We start from the raw sequence: 16,870 nt of genomic DNA on the forward strand, positions 1-16,870 counted from the left end.
ACATAGCAATCAACATTGGGTTAAAATTGTTTCTAATTTTTCTTTGAAGTCCACAAATATTTGTGGTCGAGGAGTTCCTAAGAAATCGGAGCAAAGTCTTCACAAAACAAGAAGTTTCCTTGTGGTTTGTTTCTGCCTACATGGCAAAAAAACAAAAATATATCTTGTCTATTACTTTGGACTGTGAAATCATTAATCTAAATAAATGTTTATATTTGGTCTTCTGCTATAATGTGTGCCTCTCTACCATGTATTAAAACTGAATTCTAATTTAATATTATTGACAAAATTTCCAGGAGAAGCTGTATTCTGGTGTTCATTTCTTGCGGGCTGCTCTGCTGGTTCACTTGCAGCTCTTGCTGTAAATCCATTTGATGTGATTAAAACACGTCTCCAACTTCTGAAAAAGGCTGAAGGAGAAATTGTATACTCGGGTATATCTGATGCAATAGTGTAAGTACTACAGAAGACTGTTTTTCAAGTGTTGGGTAGTGTTCATTATATTCTTATCAACTCTCCACCAACTGAGTGTGCAGAAAAATGTTAAAATTTGGAATGCAATCAGGTTTGTACAATAAATGCACTTAAATACTTATAAAATGAATGAAACAAAGTATAAAAACAAAACATCAGTAAACCATTAAACGTGCCTATGGAAGAATGGGAAAACTCTTGTAAGTAAGCCTCATTTTTATTTTACTTTCACCTCCATGTAGCATCTTGAAACACATTTTAAATTAATACAACTTTTTCAGTTTTATCGGAATACTGCCGTGAAATCTTTGAAAGTAGATCATTGTCAGTGTCTCAGCATTTGTAGCTGTCAATCGTTACCTCCTGTCATGAGACTGTAGTTTGAAAATGACTTTTCAGAATCCACATTTGAACCTGTATACCACAGACATTTTAATGCAGCAGTTGCATAGTCTCAGTGTGCAAGACTTAATGCCAAGGGATCTCTAGAACATTGACATTCATATAGTCTTCTTGACGCTGTTGGTTCTTGATTGCAGTCCGGTAAATGCTGTGAGCCTCTAAATCTGTTGAGACTCAATCCTCTTAAGAAATGGGTCATTCTTCTTAAACTGGAGCAGTTCTGTTGGAGATAGGTTCTCTGGTGCATGCCGAGAATCAAACAATGACCTGATGGCTTCTACAGTTTACCTGGCTAGATGGGTGGTCCTTGAAGTCCTGGCGTTTACTAGAGCTGATTGGACAACACACGTAAGCTTGAACTTAACCATTATTTGCATCTTTTGAGGAGGCCGTTCTAAATTCTGAAGGAATGTCTGGTTGAACACTCCATCGCCTAATAGCTTGAGCTTTCCTCAAGATCACTAGCTTCCCAGAGAGTACGTGAATTGTTGGGTACATAGCTCCCTCCAAGAAATCAACGTGTTGAGTGCTACGCCCGCCTATAGATGGGCTGACACGGCCGGTCCACCACTGCTATGCCCGTCTATAGACGGTGCACGAGAACTTTAATATTTTTCAGTTTTCCGGGTTGCTCTTGAGTGCCGATTCAATCTCTGACATTTTCTGCCATCTGTTGGGTATTATGTAGAACTAATTGATCATGTCTTATAGCTTCGGGAAGTAACTTACAGAACTTTTTGTAGACATCTGTGGAGTTCATCTGTGATGTAAACAAGCATGGTGGAACAACAAGCTAGTTGCTCTCACCACAATGTTATTTCGGATTAAAGAATCTTCCCGTTATTAACCACAGCGGAAAGTAATGATGAAGATGATGTTTTTAATGAATTGTTAAGCAATTTTGAAAGTGAAAGCAATACAGAGAGTGCTGAAAATATTGTGAGAAAGAAACAGAGCCGCTTCCTAAGCAAAAGAAGAAAAACACGGTGAGTTCAAAAGCTGTTTCATCACTATTTTCGTGGCGGATGGATGACTTTTCTCCACCTGATTTTCAAGTAACTGAAACAGACTCTGGGAGCCAAGTAGTGTTTGTTGACAACCCCAAATTCATTGATTTTTAAAAAAACTTTTCTCCCATTGGAGTTGGTGCAGCTGGTTTTTGATGAAAGAAATCAATATCACAAACAACTGGTGGAAAACATTGAGCTGCCACCACATTCCAGGTTTAGAAAGTGGAGTGATGTAACAGTGGATCAAATGTAAACTTTCCTTGCAGTGTGTATGCTGATGGAAAGAAACAGTAAGAAAACATATTTGAACACTGATCATCTGATAGGTTGCTCTACTCGCCAATTTATTCAAAATTGATGCCTAGGGACACATTCCAGATGATTCTCTCAATGTTACACATGTGTAACAACGATGTTCAGCTTCCTGGGGATCAACTCTTCAAAATCAGAGAGATAGTGAACTCTGTAAGAAAATTATACAGAAAATCTTTGAAGCCATTCACCAACCTGTGTATTGATGAATCACTGGTGTTGTTCAAAGGGAAGTTATCCTTCAAACAGTATATTCCATCCAAGCATCGCGTATATTTTAATTTTATTGTATACACCGGTGCTGATACAGATATCTGCACTAATGAACTGTTAGGAGTGTCAAGAAGTGTTGTTATTCATTACTTGAACCATACCTTGACAAGGTACGCAAGCTGTTCATAGACAATTGTTATACTAGCCCACTGTTAGTTGACCATCTTGTGAGGAGAAAGACTCATGTGTGCGGTAATGTTCATAAGAACCAAAAGGGGGTGCCTGTGTTTTTAAAGGCATTACAGAAGGGGGATGTAGAATCGCATCACACTGACAATATGATGGCATTGCAATGGAAGGATAAGAGGGAAATTTACATGCTTTCATCCTTCCACTGCAGTGAAATGGTAGCAACTGAGAAAATTGACGACAGAACAGGGGAAACTGTGAATAAACAAACTACTGTTGTAGACAATAACTAGCGTTTGTATCCAGTCTTTGCACAGGAATTTGCAGTGGATTACATGTTACCAGGAATTTGTGCAAAGTAACATGGCTCTATTCACACATATAATGCAACGTCTTAAAGTGATATTTTTGTATGAAAGCATGTGGCAGTAACGTGAAATATGAAGCTGTACAAATTCGAGAGGGAATGGTGATAATTTCCAAATTTATTGTATGGTACAGTTCCTGGTCCGAAGTTGTGCGAAATTCTCCACGGTTCTCAGGTTTCATATTGTATCTCCGACCACTGACATAGCGCTCTAACATTGATGATGCCTCCCTTAAGATCTGTTCTATCGAAAAGAGTAAAATGGCTCTTTAGTTTTTCCTGTTGCCCATCTTGAAGAGACATGCATGACATGTCCGACGGGACTTGAACTAAAAATCATATTATTCATATTAATCTACGTTATTATCCCTCGTACGGTAAATACGTACAGGGCATAAAGAATGGGAATAGCATATTCTTAAACAGTTCTTGTATATACCGTATAATCCCGAATACCGCCTGCATTTTTTTCTCCAAAATTATGGTTCTAAATCTTGGGTGCGGGTCGTATTCAAGTCTTTCATTCTCGTAAATATTTACTGCGTTTACATGGAGTATTGAAATAGATTTGAATACGGTTACCGTACTCGATATACCACATGTAAACAGGCATTCAGGTCTTATTGTGTTTTAGTTGCGTTCTAGAAAACAAGGTCGATTTTTTCTCAATATGGTTACAGTGGCATGTAAACGTGAAATGTAAGGTAATGAAATACGGGAAATCAAAGAATATGGGTAAATAATGGGTAAATATGAAAGCCGCTGCTGCGGATGCTCGATCGTCATTTGTTTCACTAGTGTTGCTAGCAGGCTGGGTGTGCGAATAACTGATCTCGCGGGGTATTGTACTTTGCGAGAGTCGAGACTGTTGGTTACGGAATTCTGCCTCGCTCACATTCGAATTCCGTATCTGTCCCGTGAAAGTGCTGTCTCAGTAGTAAGCGATGGATTCAAAACAGCGTCTGCGATTATTTACTGTGCATGAGAAACTTAAAGTTGTAAGCGAATCTGAAATATACGGAAATCATGCCATTGGCAGAAAGTACGATATTGATAAATCGTGTACTCCTGATTGGCGGAAGAAGGAAAAACTTCTAAAAAGTAACGGCGATCGCAGAGCGTTCAGCGGGCGGAGTGCAGTGTTTCCGGAAATTGACGAACAACTCCACAAATTTGTTATAGAAAAACGTGAGTTATGATATGGTGTTTCTAGTGAAATGTGTTGATTGAAAACACTAGAGATCTCAAAAGAACTCAAAACACAGAGTTTTACTGCAAGCCACGGATGAATCCAAAACTTTTTTCGGAGAAAGGGATTGTGCATTCGGAGACGTACGTCTTATTCACAGCGTCACCCTGGGGCGTATGACGAAAAATTAACGGCCTTTCAGCGTCACATTATTCATTTGAGGGAGCAAAAATTTGCTGTCGCAAATTGGGAATGCTGACCAGACACCTGTCTATTTTGAAATGCCATTGGATAATACAGTGGATACGAAGGGTTCTAAAAGTGTAACCATCAGAACAGGTGGTGACGAAAAGCAGCGATGCACGGTAATGTTGTGCGTATTAGCAGATGGAACCATACTCCCTCCATATGTCGTTCTGAAAAGAAAAAACACTTCCGAAAGGAAACTTGCCGTCTGGTGGTACTATTAGAACACATGAGCCCGGCTGGATGGACAGTGCGTTAGTTGAAGACTGGGTGAAGTGCGTTTGGTAACGTCACCTGGGAGCTTTGTTATAAAAACGAAACATGCTTGTGCTGGACAGTTACCGAGGACATACAACTGACGCCGTAAAAGATATGATGAGGAAAGGAAAAACCGATCTTGCAATAATTCCTGGAGTACTCGTTTCTATTCTACAGGCATTGGATGTGTGCGTGAACCGGCCTTTCAAAACTGCAATGAAACAGTTGTGCACTGCATGGATGAAATGAAATGTCGTTGGCTTTTAGTGCCAGGATATCCCAGGACGGGTTCGGCTCGCCAGGTGCAGGTGTTTCTATTTGACGCCAGTAGGCGACCTGCGCGTCGCGATAATGATGATGAAGACAACACATACACCCAGCCGGGAATCGAACCCGGGACCCTCTGGACCGAAGGCCAGTACGCTGACCGTTCAGCCAATGAGTCGGACACTGAATGGATGTCTGATGGTGATCACGCGTTAACACCAACCAGACGAGTGAAGAGACCTGAAGTGGTACTAATATGCAGCTGGATCAAGACCGCATGGGCACGCATTCCCAACGATCTAGTGTCCAAAAGCTTTAAGAAATGTGGAATTTCAAATTCAGTGGACGGTAGTGAGGACGACTATTTGTGGAAAGATGTCAGCGCCAATAGTTCCTATGGTGAAGCTTCAGATGACGGTGAATTGTGAATGATCTTAGTATTGGTTCTGATTTTATTTACGATTTTTGTGATGATTTTATTAATTGTAAGCTGTTTGAATTTATATTTGTGGTATATTTGAAGAAAATTAAATAGGTATGTAAGTTATTTTATTTTATTAATTGTAAGCTGTTTGAATTTATATTTGTGGTATATTTGAAGAAAATTAAATAGTTATGTAAGTTATTTGATTTTAAATTTTTTTCCGTATTTTGCCATCTCAAATTTAGAGTGTGGGTCTTATTCGGTGGCGGGTGGTATTCGGGATTATACGGTAGTCGTTTGATAGACCTAATGTTAAACAAAAATATTTGAGGCCCAACTCCATGTGATGACCATGAAATCATATGCACCTGTTAACACAATCCTCAATGAGTAGATTCCAAACACGTAGTTTGGTTGAAATAAGTCCACCGGGCGAGTTGGCCATGTGGTTAGGGGCGCGCAGCTGCGAACTTGTATCCGAGAGATAGTGGGTTCGAGCCCCACTGTCGACAGCCCTTAAGGCTGCACCTTAATTAAGGCCACGGCTGCTTCCTTTCCACTCCTAGCACTTTCCTGTCCCATCGTCACCTATCTGTGTTGGTGCGACGTAAAACAAATTGTAATAAATAATAATGAAATAAGTCCAGCAGTTTTCTACTTGTAGGAATATACAAACAGATGGATAACCAGGCAGTTAGACAGTCAGACTGACACCAAAGGGAAAAATTGTACATCATGTTTTCTCAGTGTGCATTTACATTAGGTGGGATTAATTTTAAAACCGAGAGAAATATTATGCATCTCTAATTTTCTCCTTTTATAGATCCTTCAAATAACTGCACGTCTGCAAAGGTGTCAGTCACTGGCTGCAGAGCATGAATCCTGTAGAAAATAGTAATTTTCTCTGTCATTTGAAGAGTAAGCAAAATTATGTACATAACAAAAATTATTTAAAGTGAAAGGGCCTTTCACAAATAGTCTACAGATTTTTTATATAATCAATAGTGTAAGAGAAAATTGAAGAAAACTCTTCTTGTCTTCCTATAAACCCCCAGTCTGTTCAGTGATTTTCTTAAATGATAAGCATATCAAAACCTGCTCCTGGATGAGTATACTCCAAATGTGAAGTTTGGTCAAGATCTATTCAGCCGTTTACCCGTGATGGTGGAACGGACAGACAGACACGAAAGCTAAAAACTACTGATACGGTCTTGAATTGACCTGAAATGGATAAATATATCAAAATTTGGTGAAATATGAGGCGTTCAGAAGCCAAGCCGACTAACTCCATGAAACACAAATGTTCAGTACAAGCAGTTGAAGTTATTGATCTGTAAAAAACTCAATTTATTTTTCAGCATATTTACAATACACTCATTTATATTCTGACAATTAAGGTTATGTATTCGACACTTTATAAATATATAAAAACATTTCAATGTCTCTGTCCCCCACTAAAGAAGCCGTTTTCTATGGAGTTAGTCACATTGCCAACTGAAAGTTTTGACACAGTATTCTGAGTGGTATGTATACAAGTCATTTTATTAAACAGATATGCACAAACAAAACCCTTTTACACGAACAATGAACTAGTATTATTGTAAGTCATTAAGTAGTACTTAAAATACACATAAAAAGTGCTAAAATACAAATACGTTATTCGTTGCCTCTATTCTGCATACATGATGCAGTCGTCATCACTGACAGGTTCATCTCTTGCAGTCTTCAAGTTTTTATAGTAGTGATGATGAATAGGAGGTATAAACTTCAAGAGGTCCATTACATCCTTCTTTTTTGCCATGGAGATCGGTCTGGATCTGCTATAAAGAAGATCTTGTGGAACAATGGCTAGGCTTTCTAAAGGACGTCCGTTTCCATTTTTCCTTTGGATATTAAGTTTTCCAAAAGGCATTTCTGTGAAGAAAGTAGTTTTAAATTTGATAGTGAATGATTCAGCCTTCTCAATCCTGATCCATCTCATTGTCAGCCAGTTAACTGGTTCACCCTCGACACTTTGTTTCCTGTTGGTGATACACTTTTCCAAGTTTTCCATTGAATACAAGTTTTCATGGTTCATTTCTGTGAGGATATATTTGTTTGTTTTCCTGCAGCCAAGAATGATATCATACCAGTCCCTTGGAGAATAGATGTGGCTACAAGTTTTTGCTCTTTTTTCAATAAAGGAAAAATCCGAATCATTTGGAAGGTAACTATGTCCTTGTAACCGTCCAGGCTTCTCCAGCCCTACTAATTTAATATAATATCATTTGTAATCGGGGCTTTTTGGAATCATACTGTATATATGATAACATCGTTTTATTAGTTAAATTATTGTATTATGTAGGATAAGAATTCATTATGTTGTAAATACGGTCAATATGTTGAGACATAGTTGTTTTCATTTCATCTCATGTTTGTGTATACGGAGGGTTATTCTTGAAGCTTGGGATTTTGCGTGAGTCATGGGTTTATTTTATGACCAAGGCTAGTAAACAGCGACCCGTGCGCGAGGCTTGCAAGCTGGTCAGCTATATCATCGCCACGCCTTCTGGACTTGTCGAGGAAGAGAAGGGGAGTTGATGCTTCGATCTATCGAATCAGATACTTCGTTGTATATGAGTTTTGAGATTGAACTGTTACCAAGAGTGGGGGTGAGCCCGGGTATATACTGATTCTCAACACGAGAACGGGACCTTAGGACCTTACAACCTTACAACCTAACGAGAACTCCATCACTACTACTTCTACTGTGAACGTCTACTTTGTACGACGTGATTTGATTTTTGATACAGTGTGTGGTCGCTCAGCGACATAGTTACTTTTGTACAATGTGTTGTCGCTTCGGTTATGTTATCGGATCTACAAGAAACGAAACAAGCTTAGGGCTTGCGTTATATTCAGTAAATATTGTGGACGAAGAACTATGTTTAGTTCAAGTCTACGGAAATTTGGTACAAGTCTGTACCGTATAAATAGTATAGCTCAGTTGGATTGAGATTTCTACTAATATGGAAAAATTCATATCTCTGAATTTTCTCCTCATACGATCAACGCTGATCAGTTTTAACAAGTATAGGGCCAATGTCTATTTTAAAGACTAGGCAAGCAGGGAGTGCTAGTCCAGATAGCCCGTACTACATCAGAGAAGGAAGGAAGGATGCCCATGGAGCAAATTCTACATCGAGAAGAAGAGAACGAGTAACCACGGAAACCGGATGACTTCAACGAAAGCTGCAATTGGTGAGCTTCAATTAGATAAAGCAAGCAATAAGTAAATTCAGTAAATTAAATTCTAAATTCCTCCACGCTTTAAGGAAACTTTTCCGATTTATCTCATTTTTTTTTTTTTTTTTTGTATAATAAATTCATTTGTATTTTATATTGCGTTAATTTTCTTTCTTAAGCGATACTTAATGGTTAATTATTTAAAATCCTACCCCTGTGATCTAAGTATAAGTCTCTATGCTAGTAAATATAAATTTTGGTTTACAGTTTTATTTAAAACTGTAACCATGGCGCCCAAACATTACATAGAGAAATGGGGAACCATGGAATGTTTACTGTTTCTATTTGTGTGGCAATTTGCGGGCAAGCCACAAATAGTTTATTTAATATTCATGTGTCCCAAGATAATAACTTTCATCTCCTCAAGTGTTTTGACGAGGTGGAACAGTTACATCCTGGCAAAGTCAATAGTTTCAGTGTTACCGCCCTGCTGTTGCAGGTACTTCATAAGAGTGAGAACAACTTTGATGTTGCGGTTTTGACCTCCGCATGAGTCAAAGTACATGACAATATGTTTGGCATTCTTGCCATGGACAGTCAGATGTTTTGTTAGACAAGAGCTTATTTCTTGCGCACCTCTCGAACCCTCGGTTTTGGGCCATACATACATGTAAGCTTTGTTGTCATTAAAAACATGAACACCGAAATTGTAGACATACATGTTAGGTTTGTAATAAGCTACAGATGTTGACAGTTTTGTCAAAGCTAAAGCCTTCTGTAGATCAAATGTTAACACATAGTAATCTGTAGAGCACCTGCCCTGGACTTCTTTTAAACATTCTCTGGCCTTTTGCGCCTTTCTCAGATGCAGCTCCTTCTCAGTTTCTATGACCTTCCTTTCATCTTCATTATTTGTCAGTAAAAGTCTATTTTGGAAACTGTTGCACACTTGGCATGTGTCTTTCAGCGGCGGCTTAAAATGCAGATTGAAGTTAGTTGAAAATACATAATAGTACATTTTTTCTTTAACAGGAGTTTTTTGGTTTTCGCCACACCACAACACATATAAATCGTACCTTTTCTTTATAGTAAGGTCGGGGTGCAAATATTTTCTATTAGGGCTGTGTGCTCTTGTGTAGTGGCTGAAGTAAGCAGGAAATGAGTTTATGTGGTTTACAACATCAGAAATGACAAATTTATTTCCTGGGGTTGACTTTCCCCTTCCATCTATCATACAGCTTACGTCATCCTTAATGCTGCAATTATGAATTCGTCCATCAGACACTTGAAAGGTTTGCCTAAAATAGGTTTTACAAACCTGAATATCACTGTTCTTGATTCGAAGAAAAAATTTAAAAGTGTGGTTTCTTGGACGTCTAGACTGATCAGTAGGTCGACGTCGCATAATACTTTTTTATTTGATACATCCATTGAGAAATATTTTTTGCTCAGTCTGATTAGTTAAACTGTAAAATGAGTTAAAAAGGGTTTCCCTCTCATCTGCTGATATTTTGTCGTTACATTTTCTTGCACACTTACACTGTTTATCACTAAAGACTTTTACGGTGACTGTCTTGCCAGATCTGGTTTTATACTCTTCACCAGAAAGTCTATTTTTCTTCTGAAGTGCCCTCTTCCAATTATCAGGGTTTCTTGTTTGTTTACGGCCTGTAATTGGCTCCGACCTAGGCCTAACCTCAACATCTGAAAGAGCAGAGTCACTGTGTGGTTCAATTAAAACATTATCATTCAGTTGCTGAACTTCATTAGAGCCTAAATTATTTACACTGTCTCGTTTTTTACCTAATTGGCATGAGGAATGATCAGAATTTACATCTAAATCTGAACCGGGTACGAAGTCTGGATCAGAGTCCGAATTATTACAAGAAATATCACTTTCACTGCTGTGGTCACATTGTAGGTGGTTTCTTGACTGAAATCAAAAAGAAAACATAATAAATAACACACACAAATACTGTAAAGCTGGAAAACACAAAACAGTAGCAAAATGGTCACCTTAAGTCAGTCAAGCATATTTCTTGCGTCAGTTAAACGTCACCTGATGTGCACTGGTTCACCCGCTGTGGAGTTAATTGCTTTGGCCACTGAAACCACTGGTAAAATGTTCAGTTGCCAGAGCAGTTAGCGCATTCTGGCGGCGAAATATTAAACTGTGGATTTAGTTGTTTTTGCCAATGACAAATATTCAGTCATGCTACCCAACCATGTTATTACTTGCAATTGTCAAAATTTTGGAGTTAGTCGGCTTGGCTTCTGAATGCCTCATGTGACATTACAGACAACGGACCCCCTAGAATTTTATTTATAAGATAAGGGTATGGATGGGGTTAATACAGACGTGATGCTTTCATACATTGAATGTGTAAGGAAAACCATCAGATGGTACAAGAAAATGATTCTCCACATCATAGATCTGTCTTTTGAATGCATTTATTTTGTACCAACTCCAAAATTGTAGCCATATGTCGTTGGCGAAGTTCCAATTAGAACTTATCCAAGAGCTGACTGAAAACACCACACACATGGTAAACCACATAAAGGTGGTTGACCGTCCCTAGAGGAAACTCCATTGTGCCTTACAGAGCACAATTTACCTAATGAGGTTCCCCCTATCCTCTCTTGTAAAGCTGGTAAGAAGTTCTGCCATGTATGTGCTCTCTCCACCCAGCAGCCTGTTAAGTGGAGACAAAGCCGCTATTGGTACTGATTGTGCGATAAAGGGCTATGCATTGTGCCTTGTTTTGAAGTGTTTCACACAAAGAATACCTTCTAAAGATATCAAATGTTGAACAGACTGCTCATACTGTGTAAAACTTGTACCTGAGAAATATTTACAATATATGGTAATTATATTTTTGTATTCAATGTCCCTATACATTTAGTGGTTATCATGTCCATGAGTACCACAAGTTTACAGTTTACATTGAATTTGTTAAAATATCAACTTATGTACCTGTACTTGTAAGGAGTTACATGTTTTAGTTGCCCACAGATTTTAGGAAATAATTTTTTTTTGGGCTCTTTACTTGTTATGAAATGATGTACGTGTGGGCACAAAGAGTTTTTAATTTTGTTTTCTCTCAAAATAATTTTGAACGTAAGTGTAGGATTTTCCATTTACATTTCGATTTATAAAGAATCGACATGTATAATATATAAGTGATAAGTGAAAAATTGAAGCTTCTACAATTTGATTTTGATTTTTTATATACAAATGAAAATGTGGTACCAAACAGTCAATTGGTAACTCAGCACTTAAAAGGTTAAACAAGTCCATAAGAGAGGCACCAACTACAGAAACATACACTGCGTGTAAATTTATAATTTGTATTGTTGAAGTTGATGTTTGTTTGAAAAATTTGATCCCAGAATTTGAATCTTCCAGTGTTTTGAAAAATGCTACCAGATCTTCCATGTGTGTGGCCATAGACATTGCAGCCTTTAATCAGGAATTCCATCTTGTACACACAGGCATTGGGAAAGCTAGGAATTTATCTTCTTGTTCTATGTTATCATATTTCTCTCTTAGAAATGCAGTGTAGTTGCTTTTTCTTTATCATGTATTGTCTTTACTATAGACATGTTCAATTTGTCCAGCTGGTTTTGAAATATGCAGCCAACAATGTTGATTTAATTAGCCCAGCGCTGGACATGACCTCTTCAGTCATTCCTTGAATAGTTACACATTTTGTCATGTATCATGCAGAGTCCGTAACTATAGCCACTACACGTTCCCATTCAGTTTCGTAAGAATTCAAAGTGTCTAATATACGAGGGCTGATCAGCAAAGACTGAGACTGATTTTTTTCACAGATGTTTATCACTCCATTTCAATGTTTACATGATCTTTTTTAAAGTAGCCCCCTCCTATTTCAGTGCACTTTTTATAGCATCTCTGCCAGTCCTTGAACACATGCTGCAGACCATTTTTTTTTCAGATCCGTGAGAATCACCTTACTTTTCTTGAACACTGCTTGAGAGTTCTCAAATCGAATGCCCCTAAGCTTTGCCTTTATTGGTGGGAATTAAAAAAAATCACAGGGCGCAAGATCAGGGCTATAAGATGGATGCAGTACACAGATACCGCCAGAAACTGCACGATTTGATTTGCGACGTGAGGCCGTGAATTGTCATGATGAAGTCACCACCCATTCCGAGAAAGCTCTGGTCGTTTCTTTGCAATATGCTTCCCCAGTGTAGCCAATACTGATATGTAGTATGCTGCTGTAACAGTAGTGAGAGGGGGAACTGCATGCTGGTAAATCATTCCATTACAGTCAAAAAATGTGATCACCATCACTTTATCTGCAGATGAAACAATTTTGCCCTTTTTGCTGTTGGAGAACCTGGCTGGCTTGTTTTCCTTCAGGATCATAATGATGCAGCCATGACTCATCACCGGTGATAATCAAATTTTTAAAAAACGTGTCCCCTACATTAGCAAAGAGACGCAGCACCTCATGGCTTGTCTCCATTCGCACAGCCTTTTGTTCGGGAGTCAATAGACTTGGCACCCAACGGGCACAAACTTGGGTCATATGGAGATGATCGTGCATAATCGTAAAGACACTGCCGTATGAAATTCTCAACACTTCACTGAGGTTATGTAATGTTATCCGCCGATCCTCACGGATAGTCACAGCAGCTGTGTTGACGTTCACTTCAGTCACAGCAGAAGCCGAAATACCTGGGCGACCTTGCTTAACACAGGCAAGTCGGCCTTCTTGAAGTCCTTGAACACTGTTGCATGATGTTGTGCATCTTCACCGTACGCTTGCTTCAGCTTTTCATAAGTTTCAGTGGCTGTATGGTTTAAACGAAAACAGAATTTGATTGTGCTGTACTGCTCCTCTCGTGTCACCTCCATTGTCTGGTATGTGAAATGCATGTAGCATCTACACAGTAGACCATTACTACCAACCTATCGATACGAGAGTGCTGCTGACTACAGACATTATACATAAAAATCTGCTCTTTTCAAATATTCATGTTACAGATAGGAAACTTATCATGGAAGCTACAGGAAAAAGTCAGTAGTGTCTTTGTTGATCAGCCTACATTCCATTGGTGCAATTTGCGCTATTGGCAGAATCTAGAACGACAGACACAACCAGATGGGTGTTCATTTCAGTCGATGGTACTGATGGACAAAGTAGGATCTTAAAAACACACCTCCATTCTTGTCAGTTGTTTCATCACATAGCAGAAACATGTCTTTGTTTTTTTAGCTCTTCCTTAATTTCTTCGCTCCTCCTTTCACCGATCATGAGGATGTATTTCTGATGGATCTGATTTGCTAATGGTAAATCTCCACTTCTTTGAACATACTTATTAAGCTAAGTACGGATAGCAGGATTGACTAGTTTCTCATTTAGCTTTCACAAGTGCAGTAATAGTGTCCAAAATAAACTCTTTCGAATTCTCCGCGCGACTTGCATTTGATGAGGTTTCTGTCAATGTTGGCCACTGTAGAAACACTGATTTCAAGATGCAAAGTTTCTCTACATTTTGAATGCTTCTCAGATTTACACAGTTTGTCTAAAGTATTGTTTCTGCGATAATCTGACAGTCTCAATATTTGCACATAAGAATGCTACCAGGTGAGTTGGCCGTGCGCGTAGAGGCGCGAGGCTGTGAGCTCGCATCCGGGAGATAGTAGGTTCGAATCCCACTATCAGCAGCCCTGAAGATGGTTTTCCGTGGTTTCCCATTTTCACACCAGCCAAATGCTGGGGCTGTACCTTAATTAAGGCCACGGCCGCTTCCTTCCAACTCCTAGGCCTTTTCTATCCCATCGTCGCCATAAGACCTATCTGTGTCGGTGCGACGTAAAGCCCCTAGCAAAAAAAATAATGCCACAAGAAATTATAAACACTTCTTTATTTATTATCTTATAAATAAAATTGTAGGGGGTCTGCTGTTTGTAATTTCATTTATTTTGCCATATTTTGATATATCTATCCATTTTAGGTGAACTCAAGATCATATCAGTAGTTTTTAGCTTTCGTGTCTGCTTGTTTGTTTGTTCCACTATCACAGGTAAACGGCTGGATAGATCTTGATCAGACTTCATATTTAGAGTCTACTCATCCAGGAGCAGGTTTGGATATGCGTATGATTTAAAAATCACTGAATAGACTAGGGGTTTATAGGAAGACCAGAAGGTTGGTTTTTTTTTTTTTCAATTTTCTTTTACACTATTGATTTTATGTAAAATCTGTACATGATACGTAAAACTTCCCTTCATTGTAAATCATTTTTGTTATGTGCATAATTTTGTTTACTCTTCAAATGACAGAGAAAATTAGTTTTCAGTGGGTTTCATCCTCTGCACCCAGTGACAGACACCCTCGCAGACCTACATTGAGTCTACTGGTTGCCATGACAACGTCTTGGTATCCTTGCCAGCAGGGAAGTAAATAATGATAATAATTATCATATGGCCTCAGCTACCATGTGCAGACATTTCAATTTGATGCCATCTGGCTGTCTGCTCGTCAGTTTCGACGTTCCATTTTACTCTAGGCCTACTAGATGCCAGACGGAGTAAACTGAAACTCTCTTGGGTGTCTATGGCTGAGATTTAATTAATTTTTTCAGGTAAACGCCAAATTTGTCACCAGAGATCTTTTACATTCTGACATTGTACGACATGGACTGTCGAATGGACTTTTTTCCGCCCTTCAAAAATCAGATTACCTCTGCTAGGTTTGGACCCGCTATCTTTGGATCCAGAAGCCGACACACTACCACTGATCCACAGAGGCAGCTAGGGAAGTAAAGTAATGCCATTTTTGTCATCACTTCTGTCAACTACTCATGGTTTTTCTTTGGGTAGAAGGCGAGAGATGCTTCAAGCTTCCATTTTGAGGCATATTTGGGTAATATCAGGGGGGGTTACAGTCGTCTCCTATTCAAAGATATAGAGATCGTTGTATCGTTGTTAAAATAGTCATGCGAGAACCAGGACAACTACTTCTCCACGAGCTGCATTAAGCACTTCATCTCCTAAACCTCAGGTAGATGCAACTGCAAAAAATAGTGGTTTTTGAAACCTGCAGCTTTTTTGGAATATGATGAACAGTTATTTGAACAATCCCATAACAAGAGAAAATCAGAGAGTGCAAAATATTTCACTCGGCCTGAAAATTAATCTCACCTAATGTAACTGAGCACTGAGAAAACATGATGTAGAACTTTTCCCTTTGGTGTCAGTTTGTCTGTCTGCCTGGTTATCTGCTGGAGTTATTTCAAGCAAACTACATGTTTGGAATCTACTTATTGATTGCATATGATTTCATGGTCATCACATGGAGTTGGGATTTTTAGAAAGGTTCCAAGTCCGCAATGGGAAAGGAGGAGGGTTAGCTGGCTTGGCAACCAGCTGTAAAAACAGCTAATGCCGAGTGTCGAGCGGCGGTAAATAACTCTACCTCCCATAGGGGCCAATGGCTTCAGGCGTATGAGCCCCTTTGGGTGGGGTGATGATCCTGTCAGTGTAGGAAATGACACTGGAACCAATCATCTGTGTCTTTGGCCCAACACGCACACAAAGGCGTTGTGATACCATGTGTTCGCATAAAATCGAAAGTTATTTTTATTTTTACCTGTATACAAGGTGAACATTGTATTATCGTGTCACTCGTAATTACTACATTGCAATATTAGAACGGTGCACAAGGATGAGGAGATGTAAAATAAAATTCTCGCGGGGAAAGAAACTGTTTAGGTTTCGATGTGCTAGTGTTGCTACTGCACCTTTATCACTTGCACATAATACCCCAGATACTTTCCCATGCACTAATTTCTGCAACTTCAAAACTGTGTTTGTTTTCTTCGTTACCTATAGCATGAAGAGGATTAAAGCGGGAAAATAAACTCAATACCGGCTGGGACATGCACTACTTGCGACACAGCCAGAAACTACGCCCGTTGCCGTGACAACCAGTTGGATTGCAGGGGCGATATAGGCCTAGGTTCTAAGAATCTCTAAGAATAAGTTACCGGATTTCCCATTTGCTGCCGTTAACCTTGAAGCAGGTGTCGGGGGATGTGAGGAAGATAGAAAGTACATGCTAACGAACTGTAGTGCACGTCTTGTCTTTGCGTCTTGTAGGCCTGAGCTACGGATTGCCAAGCGTAGTGTAGCTTCGTAATTAGTGTGAATAGGAGTCAGTGAAGTTAGTTGTACTTGTAATATCAACGTACAAAAGTTTTAAGTGAAAATGAGTCAAACTCGGAGGAAAGAGATCAAGCGAAAGGCACTGACAAGT

General features: G+C 39.0%; 1 protein-coding gene across 3 annotated transcripts in view; it reads left to right on the top strand.

Moving 5' to 3' along the window:
* LOC136866190 (mitochondrial glutamate carrier 1) overlaps positions 1–16,870 on the top strand; it is a 182,121-nt gene that overhangs the window by 145,008 nt on the left and 20,243 nt on the right. For all 3 annotated transcript variants that reach the window (XM_067142933.2, XM_067142932.2, XM_067142934.2), the window contains one exon: positions 297–453. In XM_067142933.2, coding sequence (XP_066999034.2) covers positions 297–453 — 157 coding nt within the window. The remainder of the gene's footprint in view (positions 1–296; positions 454–16,870) is intronic.

The sequence above is a fragment of the Anabrus simplex genome, chromosome 3 (assembly GCF_040414725.1).
Source record: "Anabrus simplex isolate iqAnaSimp1 chromosome 3, ASM4041472v1, whole genome shotgun sequence".
Taxonomy (NCBI): domain Eukaryota; kingdom Metazoa; phylum Arthropoda; class Insecta; order Orthoptera; family Tettigoniidae; genus Anabrus; species Anabrus simplex.